We start from the raw sequence: 18,065 nt of genomic DNA, 5'->3' as shown, positions 1-18,065 counted from the left end.
CTTTTGTGTCTAGAAATCTACTTAACTCTTAAATTGGCATCCACTATCTTCTCTGATAGAGAATTCCTCATCTCAGTCCTCAGTGTTTCACCCCATTTCCTGAGGCTGTGACTGCTCATTCCATAAACTCCATTCAGGGGAAACAGCCTACCTAAATCCAGTCTGTCTTACCTTGTCAGAATTATGTATGATATCCTCCTCATTCTTCTAAACTTCAGTGAATGCAGGCCTAGTTGACCCATTCTCTCCTCCTACAACAGTCCCATCATTCCAGCAATCAGACTGGCAAAGCTTTGCTGCACTCCCTCTATGGCAAACATATCCTTTCCTGGGGAAAGAAGTCAAAACTGCACACAGTACTCTGGTGTAGTATCATCATGGCCCTGTAAAATTGTTGTATGACATCTTTGCACCTGTTCTCAAAACATCTTGCACTGAAAGCCAACATACTATTTTCCTTCTTAACACTTGCTGCACCTGCGTGTTTATAAGATTAGTCACATGTACATCGAAACATACAGTGAAATACATCTCTTGCATAAAGTGTTCTGGGGGCAGCCCGCAAGTGTTGCCATGCTTCCAGCGCCAACATAGCATGCACACAACTTCCTAACCCGTATGTGTTTGGAATGTGGGAGGAAACTGGAGCACCTGGAGGAAACCCACGCAGACACGGGGAGAATGTACAAACTCCTTACAGACAGTGGCCGGAATTGAACTCGGGTCGCTGGCGCTGTAATAGCATTCTGCTAACCACTATACTACCGTGCCTGCCAATAACTTTCAATAACTGGTGCATAAGGACACCCAGTTCCTTTGACAATTGACATTTTCCAATCTATGACCATTAAAATTGCATTCTGCCTTTCTCTTATTCCTACCAAAGTGCAATCCTGTATTTTAACTTCACTAGGTTGGTAACTCAAATACACTGTGTGCTGTGCCTGGCATACTCAATTGGTGCATAATTGACAAGGGTTGTCCCCCTCTTGTGATAGCAATGTTACAACATAGAACAGTACAACACAGGAACAGGTTCTTCTGCCCACAATGTCTGTACCGACCATGATACCAATTTACACGAATGGCATCTGCCTGCTAATGGTCTTAATCCCTCCATTTTCTGCCCGTTCATGTGCCTGTCTAAATGCATCTTGAACATTGCTATTGTTAAATGTTAGACTGAGGAATATTTAGGGCCGGGAGGTTACACGTTGGAGTGGAAAATAGCTCTATTATTGATGGCTTGAAGTACCTCATGGTTGCTAAATTTTGAGCTGCTGGGTCTGTTCTGAATCTATCCTATTTAGTACAGCCAAGGGTACCAGTAATAGCATGTAGTCTCCCCAGAAGGTGGTCACTCCAACCAAAACTGTAATGGATAGATCATCTACAACAGGTATACTGCAGATTAACCCCCTCTTAGTTATTAATGTATGTTAGTAAAATTAAGGTGTTCTTTTTTTGTTCAGGTTCAGACCAAAAATAAGTAGGCATTACCTAGCATAGTAGAACAAAGCAATATTATTTTGTTTAAATGCAAGCAACTGATATTATATTGAGATGCTCTGCTATCAATGACAAAGCAAATATTTTGAAATTTAGCAAGGTGACCTCACTGTTGTTCCTTTCAGATATTTTTGTAATAGTGAATTACAGAATAAATGTCACTTATTAACTACTGTATGAGGAATAGAGCTTTTGTAATGGCCAGTCATGTAATTTGTGGCTTATCTGACCGCAGTCATTTCATGCATGATCAGAAATTTAAGATTTCAGAAAGATTCAATAACATCACTATAGCAGCACTCTGAACAAAACATAAAAATGAAGTTACAGTGCCACCTAGGGACAAGTAGAGACTTTTGATATGTGCAAGTGAAGTACATGTCAATTATAAAATAACTGCAGCATTTCATAATAAAATATTAAATTTGTGAATTGACCATGCAGTAATGGACTGTCCACATGATTCTATTTTGTAATAAATTTTAGTGATGAATTTCACATTTCTGATTGTCACCCAGAAAGAATTGATTAATAAGGTGTATTGGACCAGTAATTGACTTGAAATATTAAACATTGATACTGTTGAGATCAGATATTATGTAACAAATAAAATAGTTATTGAAGGTTTTACAAAGTCAGAGATGTTCTTTAATGTTTCCATTCATGTGAAGAAATGTTCTTGTATGCTTTACACATGGTAAATGCAATATAAGCTGCCCTTTTCATTGTGGGGTACAGAGACTTACAGACATTTCTCTCTTGCACTGTGGGCTTCGTTGGCGATGCTATCATTTACCTTACATTTCCATTTATTTTCTTCTTAAATCACTGCTGTCCATGTGATGAAGGTACTCTAGCAATTGTGTCAGGCAGGTAATTCCAGTCTTCTAACCCATTGACATTGAAGAAAGAGTGAAAAATGCTCAAGTGAGTTTATTGTGTGACTTGGAGTAGCTTTGAGGTGATTGCTTTCTAATGTCCTTGCTGCGCTTGTCCTATGCAGTGGAAATTGTAAGTTTAAGAAAGTATTGTGGTAGATGCATTTGTGATTTGCTACACCACATTGTATGGATAGCAAATGCTGCATATACAATTCACCAGAAATGTGCATCAGTGTATCTCCTTGTACTCCTGGCATGTGTCACATTGATGTTGGGAAATTTTTGATGAGTTAAGGTGAGCCATTCATCAAAAAATACCATGTCTGACCTGCTCTAGTAGTCACAATATTTATATTGGATTATTAAATTACAAATAAAGATATTGTACAAGTACTTTCCTGTGGGGTGATTGATAGTCATTTAGCTGAACATTAGACAAAGGTCTTGTTTCTAGTTTTCTGAGGAGAAACATCTGCCCCCTTTTTTACTTGGTCCTCATGTCTTCAGCTTAGAATCTTTTTAAAAGAGAGCAAACTGAACTTTTGGATGGGTAGTTGTGGTAAGTTCATGCCTTCTCATTCACATCTTTCTATTCTAATTGATAACTGTTTTTCTTCCCTTTTAATAAACTAGTGCAGAATGTTGTTGCTCTAAATGCTTGCGAAGCAACTCCAGTAACTAATTTCATTTGAAAGATAATGAGCTTCCCACTTCCAGCCACCAGAGAGATTGTGCAATTAAGAAATTGAATAAACTCATCTCGCTATAACTCAGCCCAGGACAAAGGCTAGAATTTTATATTCATTCTTTTATATTTCATGAGTCCTTTAGGAGGATCTGTCTCCAGACTTTCCTTGCTTGATTAAAAAAAGTATCGGTTTAAAAGAATCTTTACATGTCATTACCTTACAAATGTTCCTGTCTTTTACAGCCTGTCAATCAAGGCCATCACTACCAGAACGAAATGCTTTTGACTCTGTCTCAGAAAAAAATGAATCCACTTCTTCTTTCAAATCCACGGTAAGTTCAAATAATGACTGTACATTTCAAGTTTTCATTAGTATTATCAAAGCTTCATCTTAATGTGTTGCTGCATTCATGCTGATGTGTCAATTATTCCTGCACTGCTACCACAATGTGCATCTGCATCCTTCAGTTAGTATTCTACATCCACTTCATGATTGTGCAATTTGTCCCTGAGGAAAACTACAAACATCAGGTCCATTAAATGTGTTTCTGATGTCATGATGTTGCAACTTCAGCCATGCAACTTATTTCTTTTTCCACTTGTTAAATTGCTCCCTTGAAATTCCTCTTCCCTTTTGCTAATTATTTGTTCACATTGAAAAGCAAGCTGCTGCAGATACTTTAAATCTGAAATAAAAATAGAGAATGCTGGAGATATTCAGCAGATTGGACAGCATCTGTGGAGAGAGAATCTGAGTTAATGTCTTAGGTTGATGACCTTTTATCAAAATTGATTATTGTACTGATGTGTTTTTCCACATCTGCTCTCACTTTTGAGGATTTTTACCACTTTGTGGAATTTATTTTCATTGTGCTTTTGACTTTAGGATTGGGTATAAATTTTATATTTATTGAATTTTCTTCCAATATCTTGTCTGCTTAATATTTTTAACCATACAACAAATGTACAAAAAACGTAATCTGATCTTTTGTGTGTCTTTTACCCACTGCATCTTCAGTGAACCTAAAATTTATATTGGAGTCCTTTACATTTAGGATGCTCTCAGAGAATAGCTAATATAAATAAGTATTTCATTAAATATTCCCAAATGCAGAAAATTTATTGTTAAAATTGTTAAGAATGGAGTCATGGCCAAATTTGTGACTTGATAAAATATGAAGTAAACCCCTCTTTCCCTGCCCCCCCCCCCCAAGTCCGATTGTTCTGATTTGTTGAAGTTACTGAGAAAACAAATCAGTTTGAGATTATAACAACCACCAGAGGTGAGCCACAAGATCAAGAGTTACTCTCTATAGATCCAATGATTGTGAAATATAAAAAAGCTAGGGACATTAAAGGAAAAAATTCTGAAGTATACCTTGAGTTGAAGGTCACTGTTTAGAAATAAGAAGTCACCCATTTAAGGCAGAGAAGAGACATTTGTTCTCCCAGGTTGCAAGTCTTTGAAGAATAGATGAAGAAGATCCTTGAATATTTTTAAGACTGGTAAATAGATTTTTGATAAGCAAGGGGGTGGAATGTTATGGGGGATAAGTGGAAATGCAGAGTTAAGGTTACAGTCAGATCAGCCATGATCTCATTAAATGGGGGAGCAGGCTCAAGGGGCTAAATGTACTACTCCTGCTGCAGTTCATATGTGATATGGCCATAATATCAGTTAAGGCAGGCTTTATCCCACTATAATCCACTAAATTGAGATTATTATTGGTCAGCCCACTTGCAGGCATTTTCCACAACAGTGACTCTAAATCTGCAGTTGACATTAGCATTATTTGTTAATATCACAAAGAAATGAGTGGTTTTATTAAAAACTGAATTTGCTCATTTTTCAACATTATATTGAGGAATGAAGAATGTTTAAATATTTGGCATGCATGAAGAGCAGGTCTTTATAGACCCGGTTGGTAACAATCATAATATTGGCTTGCATGGGGAAAAATGCCTCAATCTTTTTGCAAATGTTTATTTAATATTTAATACTCTTTCTTCTCAACACCACCATGAGAAATCCCTATCACAGTTAAAGCTGCACATTCAGCACATAAAGAGAAAATGTTAGTCTAGAATTTAACTGGCAAGGTATAATGTGCTTGGAACTTTGATCTCTGTTACTGGAATCATCCTGTGTTCACTAACCTCATTACATGCTTGTGGTGATGCTTATGTAAAGTTTATGGTAATTACTGCAGGTCCAAGTTTTCCACCTGCTGTTAAATCCAGCTGTAATGAATTGGGCCACAATGGCTAAGATGCCAATTAAGCTAAATATTAGAGTAGATTTTGATTAAAATTTCTCACATTTTTTTGCATTTTGGGGCTATTTAATAAGCACAGGATGAAACAGTGAGTGTAATTACTTCATTCCTTCATTTCATGTGTTTATATATATATATATATTTATATTTATATATATATATATATATATATATAGACAAGCATGTGTTGGTTGTTGGTTATCTATATTGAATTATGCACATTTAAAGTGCCATTCACAATGAACTATGGGCAATCCAAGTGATTTGGGAAATATTATGGTCAGCCAATTATCCTACTTAATTGATTTGATTATATAGAAGATGGCAACAATTAATAGCCACAAACTGCTTTTGACTTAACTATGTTGCTAGGGACAATACTCCTATAGCACCAGCACTGAAAGCATGGTTGAGAATGTGAACGGGTGTGCAATCAGGAGTGTGGTCGGGGTATATGGCTGTGAGTGTAGATGGGCATGCAGTAGAGAGTGTGGCCAGGGTATGCAGCTGAGAGCGTGGACAGGTGTGCTGCTGGACCCAGGCACAAGTGTGCCCCGAGAGTAAGTGGGGTATAATGGCTGGTGGATGAGGCTCTGAGAGAGGGTGGAAGGAGGTTAGAAAGCAAAATGAGGGTGGATGATACTGAAAGAGAAGAAATTCACAGACAGGAAAGATTAAGGGTAGGGGGAAGAGTGGATGGATTGGGGAAGAAATGGGGAGAAAGCCTTGCTCCAAGATATTTGTGCCTGAACCCACCCTAAGTATCTGTTTACATGTAGAACATGCTGACAGGCTCCTAAGCAAGTACCCACCTGTTTGTGAATGTTAATTATACACACAACAAGATCTTGATTTTTCTTGCCACTGGATTAAGTCAAAGCATTAACTGGTTTACAACAACTGCTCCATGTTAAAAGAAAACACACACACACACACTCTCTCACACACACACACACACACACACACACACACACACACACACACACACACACACACACACACACACACACACACACACACACACACACACACACACACACACACACACACAGCTTCCACTCCTCAATATGAAGCTCAGGATTTGGATTGTCAAATCCTCATGAACAGCCCAACAGCAATAGATCTAACTTTTGCTCTGCTTTCATAGCTTGGGAACTCAGATGTTTTGACATCAACATCACCACCCTGAATGATATAGAACAGGCAAGAGATGGTCAGTTCAAGGAATGAGATAGTGGATTCATCTTCTTCTAAGAGGGCAAACCAAACAGGAATGGCGTCTTCATGGTGTGAACTTCGCTATTATAAATGAGTCTATTGACCCAGGGGTTCCCCCTGTGGTACGTAAGCAAACATATTCCCACTATTTAGGAAAGGGAGGAGAGAGAAATTGATAAATGGAGGGGAAGAGAAACAGTTTGACTAAACTCACTAACGTGGAAGATGCTGTAATCTATTATTAAGGTAGTGGTAGAGACCACTTGGAAAATAGTAGATTGAACAGAATCAAAATGGATTCATGAAAGAAATATTAGGTTTGACAAACCTGTTAATTTTGAGGATGCAACTATCAGAATCGATAAGGGGAAACCAATGAATGTGGTAGATTTGGACCTTGAGAAGGTCTTCAATAAGTTGCCATACAGAGGATTGTTAAACAAAATTAGAGTATATGGGATATGGGGTAAGAAATTGGCATGTATTACAGATTGATTAACAGATAGAAATCAGAGAGTAGGAGCAAACAGGTCATCTTTGAGTTTAGAGAATGTAATTTTAAAAAAAGTGCAGCTAAGATTAGACCTGGGGGCCCAGATATTCACAAACTATGTCACTGCTCTGGAGAAGGGAATCAAGTAAAATATATCCACATTTGCTGATGATATGAAGCTGGGTGAAGGTGTGAATTGTGAAGTCAATGCAGAGGGATATAAATGAACTAGTTAAAGGGGGAAAGACAAGACAATAGAATATAATGTGGAAATCATAAAAAAACAGATTATTTTTGAAATGATGGGAGATTGAAGTGTTAGTGTTCAGAGTGCTCTTATGTACAAATCACTGAACGTTACTATGTAGACAAAACAAACAATTAGGAATGCAAATAATATCTTGGCCTTTATTGCATGAAGACTCAAATACAAGAGTGAAGAAGTCTTACTGAAATTATACAGGGTCCTGTTGAGGTGGCACCTGAAATATTATGTATAAAAATGTTCTCCCTGTCTGAGGAAAGATGTATTTGTGAATGAGGGAGTGTACTGAAGTTTTACCAGATTGTTTGCTAGAAGGGGGCTTTTGTCCTTTGAGAAGAAACAGACTGGGTCTGCACCCTAGAGTTTCAAAGAATGACAGGTGACTTCATTGAAATATTCAAAATTCCTACAGGTTGTGATGGGGTATATAGAGGGATGATACTTCCCTTGGCTGTGGTGTCTAGAACCGGGGTCACAAAAGACAGATGGGAAGACCTTTTGCCCAGAGGTTAATGAATTCTCCAATCAAGAGGCTCAGTTGCTGGGTATATTCAAGGCAGGAATTGATAGGTTTTTGGATGTAAATGGAATCAAGGACTATGGAGCCTGTATAGGAAAGTAGTGTTCTGGTAAAAAAAAAGAGAAGCTATGATCTTATTTGAGTAACAGAGCAGGTGCCAGGTGCCAAATGGCCTATATCTGCTTCTGTCTAGAACATAGAACATAGAATATTACAGCACAATACAGGCCCTTCGGTCCACAATGTTGTGCTGACCTTTAAACCTCACCTAATGCTATCTAACCCCTTCCTCCCACATATCCCTCTATTTTAAATTCCTCCATATGCTTATCCAGTAATCTAGTAATTTGATCAATGTACCTGTCTCCACCACCGCCCCAGGCAGTGCATTCCATGCCCCAACCACTCTCTGGGTAAAAAACCTTCCTCTAATATCTCCCTTGAACTTCCCACCCATTACTTTAAAGTCATGCCCTCTTGTATTGAGCATTGGTGCCCTGGGAAAGGCGCTAGCTGTCCACTCTATCTATTCCTCTTAATATTTTGGACACCTCTATTATGTCTCTCCTCATCCTCCTTCTCTCCAAAGAGTAAAACCCTAAGTCTCTCCTCATAATACATTCTCTCTAAACCAGGCGGCATCCTGGTAAATCTCCTCTGCTCCAACGCTTCCACATCCTTCCTGTAATGAGGTGACCAGAACTGGACACAGTACTCGAAGTGTGGTCTAACCAGTTTTTTATAGAGCTGCATCATTACCTCGCAGCTCTTAAACTCGATCCCTCGACTTATGAAAGCTAACACCCCATAAGCTTTCTCAACTACCCTATCCATCTGTGAGGCAACTTTCAGGGATCTGTGGGTATAGACCCCCAGATCCCTCTGCTCCTCCACACTACCAAGAATCCTGCCATTAACTTTGTATTCTGTCTTGGAATTTGTCCTTCCAAAGTGTACCACCTCACACTTCTCCGGATTGAACTTCATCTGCTACTTCTCAGCCCAGCTCTGCATCCTATCAATGTCCCTCTGCAATCTTCGACAATCCCCTACACTATCTACAACACCACCAACCTTTGTGTCATCTGCAAACTTGCCAACCCACCCTTCTACCCCCTCATCCAAGTCATGAATAAAAATCACGAAAAGCAGAGGTCCCAGAACCGATCCTTGTGGGACACTGCTAGTCACAGCCCTCCAACCTGAATGCACTCCCTCCACCACAACCCTCTGCTTTCTGCAGGCAAGCCAATTCTGAATCCACTCGGTCATGCTTCCCTGGATCCCATGCCCTCTGACCTTCTGAAGAAGCCTACCATGTGGAACCTTGTCAAATACCTTACTAAAATCCATGTAGACCACATCTACTGCACTACCCTCATCAATCTGTCTGGTCACCTCCTCAAAGAACACTATCAGGCTTGTGAGACATGGTCTGCCCTTCACAAAGCCATGCTGGCTGTCCCTGATCAGATCATGATTCTTTAAATACCCATAGATCCTATCTCTAAGAATCCTTTCCAACAGCTGGCCCACCACAGATGTAAGGCTCACTGGTCTACAGTATAATTCCCTGGATTATCCCTACTACCTTTTTTGAATAAGGGGACAACATTTGCCACCCTCCAATCCTCTGGTACCATTCCTCTGGGCAACGAGGACTCAAAGATCCTAGCCAACGTCTCAGCAATCTCCTCCCTCGCCTCGTGGAGCAGCCTGGGGAATATTCCATCAGGCCCCGGGGACTTATCTGTCCTAATATTTTCTAACAGCTCCAACACATGCTCTCTCTTGATATCAACATGCTTTAGAACATTAACCTTACCAACACTGTCCTCAGCGTCATCAAGGCCCGCCTCCTTGGTGAATACTGAAGAGAAGTATTCATTGAGGACCTCACCCACTTCCACAGCTTCCAGGCATCTTCCCACCTTTATCCCTAATCGGTCCTACCTTTACTCCGTCATCCTTCTGCTCTTCACATGTGAAAAATGCCTTGGGGTTTTTCTTAACCCAACTCGCCAAGGCCTTTTCATGTCCCCTTCTTGCTCTCCTCAGTTCCTTCCTTGCTACCCTATATTCCTCGAGAGACCTATCTGATCCTTGCTGCCTAAACCTTATGTATGCTGCCTTCTTCCTCCTAACTAGATGTTCCACCTCTCTTGACAAACATGGTCCCTTCACCCTGCCATTCTTTCTCTGCCTCACCGGGACAAATTTATCCCTAACATCCTGCAAGAGATCCCTGAACAACGACCACATCTCTATAGTACATTTCCCTTCAAAAATGTCATCCCAATTCACACTCACAAGTTCTAGCCTTATAGCCTCATAATTTGCCCTTCCCCAATTAAATATTTTCCTGTCCTCTTTGCTCCTATCCTTGTCCATCACAATGCTAAACGTTAGGGAGCATGGTCACTGTCCCCCAAATGCTCATCCACTGAGAGATCTGTCATCTGACCTGGTTCATTACCTAATACTTGATTTAATATGGCATTCCCTCTGGTCGGCCTGTCAACATACTGTGAAAGGTATCCGTCCTGGACACACTTAACAAACTCTGCCCCGTCTAAACCTTTGGTACTAAGCAGGTGCCAATCAATATTTGGGAAGTTGAAGTCTCCTATGATAACAACACTGTTATTTTTGTACCTTTCCAAAATCTGCCTCCTGATCTGTTCCTCAGTATTCTTGCTGCTACCAGGGGGCCTATAGAATACTCCCAGTAGAGTAACTGCTCCTTTCTTGTTCCTAACTTTCACCCATACTAACTCTAGAGAGGATCCTGCTACATTACCCACCCTTTCTACAGCTGTAATAGTATCCCTGACCAGTAACACCACCCCTCCTCCTCTTCTTCCCCCCTCCCTATCCCTTTTAAAACACTGAAATCCAGGAATATTCAGTATCCATTCCTGCCCTGGTGACAGCCTAGTCTCTGCAAGAGCCACAATATCATAGTTCCATGTATTTATCCAAGCTCTCAGTTCATCACTCTTATTCCTGCTGCTTCTTGCATTTAAGTAAAGGCACTTTAGCCCATCCACCTTACTACTTTTGTACACTATACTCTGCTTCTCCTTCCTCAAAGCCTCTCTATATGTTAGATCTGGCTTTACTGCATGCACTTCTTCCAATGAGTTATCTCTCCAGTTCCTATCCCCCCTTGTAAACTAGTTTAAACCCTCCTGAACCACACTAGCAAACCTGCCTGCAAGGATATTGGTCCCCCTCGAGTTCAAATGCAACCCATCCAATCTGTACAGGTCCCACCTTCCCCAGAAGAGATCCCAATGATCCACAAATCTAAAACCTTGCCCCCTGCACCAACTCCTCAGCCACACATTCATCCGCCATCTCCTCCTATTCTTACCTTCACTATCACGTGGCACTGGCAGCAATCCTGAGATTGCTACCCTTGAGGTCCTGTTCTTCAGCCTTCTGCTTTCTTAACTTCCTAAGCCTGGGGGCATGGTTTAGCCAGTTGTCAATGTTTTCAGCTGTTTTGTGAGTAGAACTTGTCTTGCCCTTCCTCCCTGCCCCCTTGGTACAGCATTGTACACAAGACACTGCTTCATCAGAGGTCTCTCTATTTGGGATTGTGACAGCACTTATCAGCAAGGTGACATTGGCAGGTCCACATTGGTCAGCAGCAAGCATGGGCAGCTTGCTGACCAATGTAGATCTACTAATGTCATTTTGCTGGTAGTGTTGATGAGTCTGCATATAGGATGGAGGTGGAGCAGCTAATAGTGTGGTGCAGATTCCACAATCTCGCCCTCAGTGTGGACAAAACAAAGGAGATGGTGATTGATTTCAGGAGGGCTGGCAAGCATGATCATACACCACTGACTATTGATGGTGCTGCTGTGGAGAGGGTCAGCAACATTAAGTTCCTGGGGGTTCACCTAGCGGATGATCTGACCTCCACTATTTACACTGCAGCCATCATTAAAAAATGCCCAGCAGCGGCTCTACCCCCTCCGGAGACTCAGAAAGGCAGGCCTCCCTATTCCATACCTCATCACTTTTTATAGGGGCACCATTGAAAGCATCCTGACCTACTGCCTCACCTCCTGGTTTGGTAGCTGCAAGGCCTACAAACAACAGCAGCTCAATAGGATGGTGAAGACAGCTAGCAGGATCATTGGTGCTGCTCTCCCCTTATTGATGGAGATCTATCAGCAACGCTGCGTTTGCAGAGCTATGGCCAATATTAAGGACTTTTATCACCCTTCTCACGACCTGTTTTCCCTCCTGCCATTGGGGAAGAGGTATAGGAGCATCTGCTCTAGATCTCGTAGGATGCTGAACAGCTTTTTCCCACAAGCAGTCAGGATCATAAATGGACTGTGTCCCCTTCCACTTCCACTGACAAGCTCTCCCTCCACACACACGTACGTACTCACTTCAATACAGAAACAGTTTGATAGTTAGTTATCTGATACGTTGAACTTCATCTCGAACTGAGTAAGCACTTATTAATACATAAGTGCACTTTAACAGATATGAATATGTGGTGTTGATATGTTTTTAGTTTTGTTTTAGAGATGTTTTTATAGACTACCTTAGATATTTATCACTGTTCTTTTTGTTGCACTGATATGAGCTGGTGAGAAACAGTATTTTGTTTTTATTGTGTATGTAAATACTCAGAGAAATGACAATAAAGTAAATCTTGAATCTTGAATCTTGGTAAGTGCATAGGCAGCTTGCTGCTGGTAGCAAGTTCCAGCCTAATAAAGTTGGAAATTATATTTCATTTCCACATTCTTTCAAAAATGTCTGCCTTGGCTAATTCTGAGTCATATGAGGCTATGATGTATATCAGTTACATTCTTTGCAGGGATACTCCAAGAAGTCAATTTCTGAATGCAACAGCCCCTCAATCACAATCTATTCTTTATTCCAAATAGTGAAAAATCTTTTTCTTTCTCAGCCACAATGTGGGTCCTTTAAGAATCGATTCAGTCTTCTGTTTGAATGCCGGTAAATCATCCTTGTCAATATTAATACTTGAATCTTTTACAATTGTTTAATAGTTTTCTTGAAATGTACTTCGTCCAAAGACCACAGGCCAAGAAAATAAAAAAAAATCTTTGGTTCAGAAATTCTCTTGCATAGCACCATGTTTTCTTTTGCACCAGACGGGTGAATTATCATCTAAAACTGATCACAGCGTGCATTTGAATACATTATGAACATACGTTTTAATACCAATAGGGCAAAATCTTGCGCATGTGTAAAGCCAAAAGTATCTTGGATCATTCACATCAAAGCAGGACTTAAACTTGTATTCTTTACTGCTGTGGAGCCCAAACTATTCACCACCTTGCAGATAGGTCCTTCTTTAAGAAGTTGTTTCTATCTTTGCTACCACCACCACCAGCTTTCTCTCTGAGACCCATGATGTGTCCTATCACTTCCATCTGAGCACATGTCCAATCAATCTCCTCCAAAGTACTTTCACCAAACCCATCTATGTTCCATCCACTGACCCCTTGTTGTGTATCAATTTCCCAAACATCAATCCTACCTGCAGCCAACCTTACACTCCCAATCTTATCTGTAATCTACTCCTAGACTCATGATGCTACCAACACCCTTTTCCCGCACTCCCAATGCCACTAACTCTCAATGTTACCAGCCCCTTCATAGACTTCCAATGCTACCAGTCCCCTCTCCAGATTCCTAATGTTACTAAAGCTCCCGAGGCTCCAGATCCAAGTGATACACCCACTTCAACTCCAGACCGAATCCCTCCTCCCTCGCTTCCCCAGGTCTCTCACCACTGCCATGATAGACACCTGTTGACTCCCTCTGCGAGCTGATGGAGAAAAAGCCTTTTTCTATTTTTACACATGCTCAACTTGTTGTGTAGTAGTAAATGTCTTGGATCTCACATACAATAGAATTTCTCTGACAAGGACCCTTATGCAAACTCCTCAGGCCCTGTTGAAGTGTTACTTTACACATGTATTTTATATGCTATGAAATTTCTAGCTCATCCCTCCTTTCAAATCTAGGGAATTGTTATTTATATTTATTGGTTTACAGTTTACCGTAGTGTTTGAAGTATGTATATGATGAGTGATGAATAACTTGCCAGTGTCAGCATCAAGCATCTCCAGATTAGTTCCACTGCAGTAGATGTAAAATCAGGCTTATTCTGCACTGTCCCAATAAACTGCCTCAAGCTCAACTTCCATAGAGTACTCTCTGTTACTTCCTTTTCCAACAATGATGTTGTCTTTAAGGAAGGTTCTCAGTTAGAGGTGAGTTGCGATAGTTCTCTGCCATGGAACAAACACATTTCCCATAGATATTTAGAGAATGGGAGCCAGAAAGCCACACTGCTAACTTTATTGAATGTTTTTGTTAAGATTATCATTTAATTCAGCCAACTTCCTTTGCCTTTTTTTTCACCACACAAATCATTGTAAGCCACCATGTATTAGTGTATAATTTAACTGGCAGTGGCACTACTGTGCAGCAAGTCACACTCATTAACAAAGAGCGTATGAGGCTTTTCAAGTTGTTGAGCTGTTTCATTTACAAGATTTGATTGAATTTTGGCTGGAGGGATTTAACTACTATCACTTTTTTATCACATCACCATATTTTGTATTTTACCACAGTGTGCAGCACTACTGAGTGCAGTCTCTATAAAATGTGAACTTTGATGAACAGAGGGCTCTAATAAGTCATGGACAACAGTGCAGCTGCATATTTAAAGAACTAATTTTAAAGGAGAACCATCCTGTTTTCTGATTTCCAGTAAGTGAACTAACTGATGCAGGAAGAGGCATGGCAGAGGACTTCAGGCCTGTGGAATCTTCTGCCATGTGAGAACCCCAGGACACTAACTAAGTTCTGGACAACCACAGGGCAAGAAGTGTCAGCAGCTGGAGGAACTTGAGCTCCAGATTTTGGAGCCCCGGCAATAGCTGATGTCACCGCAGTCAAAGGCTGAGTGGTTCGTGGGTAGTGCATTCCTTGAGATAGTCACCCCGCATTTCAAAAGAGTGTATTGAAAGAAAGAATGGATGACTGCAGGCAGACAGAAAAATAAGGGTAGGTCAGAAGCTCAGATAACCTCTGAGGAAACTTGATGGCAGAGAAAGGAAAAGTTAAAAAGCAGCCAAAAAGAAGTCTGGTCCTGCTTAGTGGTATAATCCTAAATGCAGGGGATATAGTGAATAAGAAAAGTGAGTTGGGGACATGGATAGACATGGAAATATGACTTAAAGAGGCACAAGACCAGAAGTTTAACATTCCTGGTTACAGGAACTTCAGACAAGTTAGAGAGGGGGATAAATTAAAGGGGTTTGGTGGCGATATTGGTTAAAGAAACAGTCACAGCTGTGCAAAGGGGTATATTAGAAGGATCATCAAGTTCATAAAGTTGAACTCTAAGTTCAAAAAAGTGGCAATCACACTGTTGGGAGTGTGCTTCAGACCTCCAAAAAGTCTGAAGGAGATAGAAAAATAAATTTGTAAATAAGTTCCTGACAAGTGTAAAACTATTAGGGCATTAAAAGTGGATGATTTCAATTAACCTAATATTGACTGAGATACAGTCGGTGTGAATGTGTCCAATCGTGCAATGTATTCTATCTCAAATCAAGTTGAGTTTATTGTCATGTGCACAAGTGCAGTGAGGTACTGGTACAATGAAACTCTTGCTTGCAGCTTCATCAAAGGCACATATGTTCAGACAACACACAAAACATACTGTATATTGAACAAGTCAGTGAAGAGAAAAAATGACTGTGCAAAACAATACATTAGTGCAGAAAAAAACACAATCAGAGACAAGTCCATGGTAGTGCAAGAGCTTGGTCCATAGTGTTCCAGTGCTGAGATAGGATTAGGGTTGTCCAGGTCGATTAAAGACATCAACTTCAGAGACTGAGATTACAGGGTCAGCAAGAGCTATAGGGGCTCATATAGGTGTGTCATTGCTCTCCCTTCCAAGCGTGCATAAAAGGCATTGAGCTCATTCGGAAGTGATGCGTTGTTGCCACTTATGCTACCCCATTTTGCCAGTGTGCAAGCCCTGCCACAGCTGTCAAGCATCCGTCTGTGACTCCAGTTTAGTCCAGAATTGTCTCTTTGCACTCATAATGACCTTCCAGAGGTTTTACTTGGACCTCTTGTATGACTCTGGATCGCCAGTCCTAAACGCCACAGATCTAGCCTTCAGCAGATTACAAATCTCCTGGTTCATCCAGGGCTTCTGGTTGGGGAAGACTCGGAATGTTTTTGTGGGTACACACTCGTCCATGCAGTTCTTAATAAAGTCAGTGGTGACTATGACATATACAGGTCTGCTGACAAATCCTTGAACGAAGCTCAGTCCACCGATTCAGAGCAGTCCTGTATTTGCTCCTCTGCCTCCCTTGACCAGCTCTTCATAGTCCCCTCCACGACTTCCGCGCTCTCACATGCCCATCAACTTCTGTTTGATTTTTTTTTGCCACTTATTGACATTGAAAGGTAACTTAAAAGTAGCCAGTTAATATTTGTGGGATGCGGGAGGAAGACAGAAGATGACAAAAACCCATGTGGTCATGGGAAGAATGTGTAAACTCCATACAGACAGCACCTGAGGTCAGGATCAAACCTGTGCACCTGAAACTGTAGGGTAGCAGCAATGTGCGTCCCCTTTTCTTAAACTGATGGACTCTTGACCTCACAATCTACCTCGTTTTGACCTTGCACCTTATTGTCTACTTGCACTGCACTTTCTCTGTAACATTGACACTTTACTCTGCATTCTGCATTGTTTTACTTTGTACTACTTCAATGCACTGTGGAATGATTTGATTTGTATGAACAGTATGTAAGACAAGTTTTCCACTGTACCTTGGTACAAGTGACAATAATAAACTAACTCCAATTCCAATGTTCAGAAAATGGTCAATAGATTAATGAGATTTTTAATCCACCCCACCACTGAATTTTTGTTCCAGCAAAATGCAAGCTGTAATTCTTTCCAGTGTTATCAACTTGCCTGCCTGACTTTTATAGAGTTGGACTGATTTTGTATTTACTTGGCTTTGCACTGTCTCCACATTTTCTCATGCTGTAATGTTGCACAATGATCGTGATTAGGTTTTGTTTTCAAGCATTGTTTCGCTTTGTACTATCATTGTTAACTGCTATTAGAAGTGTTATAAAATCCTTGAGGAAATCATTAGCAGTGACACCAGTTTTCTGTAAATGAGTTGTGATTTCCATTTTACATTAGAGTTCAAAACCTGTATAATTAATGGAGCACTATCTGATAATATTAGAATTTGCTGGAGCTGGTCTACACCTCACATTCACTTCTCACAGGATGCTCACCATCACATTCTTATTGTTTGGCCTTGCAGCTCCCAAAGGCCTGTCAGCCTTGCTGCTGTGACTGTTCCACAGGGACAGCATTTCAAAATAGTTAGAAAACATTTCTTATTTTAAAAAATAATAAATTCATTTAAAAGTACACTTAGCATGTAAATTAATTAAAACATCAATCTTAATTAAAGTTTAAAAAAAAAGCAAAACACATGTCATCTTATACTATAAGATGGGCAACAGCATTCCACTAAATGAGGATGCGCTAGGTGCATCAGCCATGGCTGTCGTAAAGCTGAGGGGTCAAATGTTAAATGTATTTTGACTGATGGGAGGAATTTATATGAAACATTAAATAATTTAAAATCATGTTATCATCTTACAGTATCAAAATAGACATAAAAATATGCAAAATCAAAAATTAAGTAACAGGCACAAAATGGCAGATTTATTGCTCAGTGGCAGGTAAAGAATCTAGCCCATCAGTTTCACTCAATTAAAAAGTGTGCCTCAAGCTAAATGGACTCACCATGTTTAGGAATAGGTGTCTGCTATATGACACCTTGAGCATGTTTGGCCTTCAGTGAGATCATCGACTGCAGTTAAGTATAGTTGCAATCAGGTTTTATCTCCTTTAATAGAGATTGCAAAGATTAACATAATGATAAGAAATGTGAAAGATTTTTAACCCATGATTTTGTTAAATATTTATGCAAATATATTTTTATTGCTAGTACAAGTACAGTATGTCAGGGATCCTGGTAGAAATTTGTGGGAAATGTGAAGGGATGCAATGAGGCATATGAACATTAGAAAGGCAAATAAAATTTCAGCCTTTTGAACCTGGTCCACTATTCAAGTAGATCATGA

General features: G+C 40.3%; 1 protein-coding gene across 1 annotated transcript in view; it reads left to right on the top strand.

Annotated features, from left to right (window-relative positions):
• The window catches only part of cfap20dc (CFAP20 domain containing), a 263,203-nt gene that overhangs the window by 196,642 nt on the left and 48,496 nt on the right, over positions 1-18,065 (top strand). The window contains exon 14 of the mRNA XM_052017624.1: positions 3,305-3,410. Coding sequence (XP_051873584.1) covers positions 3,305-3,410 — 106 coding nt within the window. The remainder of the gene's footprint in view (positions 1-3,304; positions 3,411-18,065) is intronic.

The sequence above is a fragment of the Pristis pectinata genome, chromosome 6 (genome assembly GCF_009764475.1).
Source record: "Pristis pectinata isolate sPriPec2 chromosome 6, sPriPec2.1.pri, whole genome shotgun sequence".
NCBI lineage: Eukaryota > Metazoa > Chordata > Chondrichthyes > Rhinopristiformes > Pristidae > Pristis > Pristis pectinata.
This window is presented reverse-complemented; position numbering and strand designations above follow the sequence as displayed.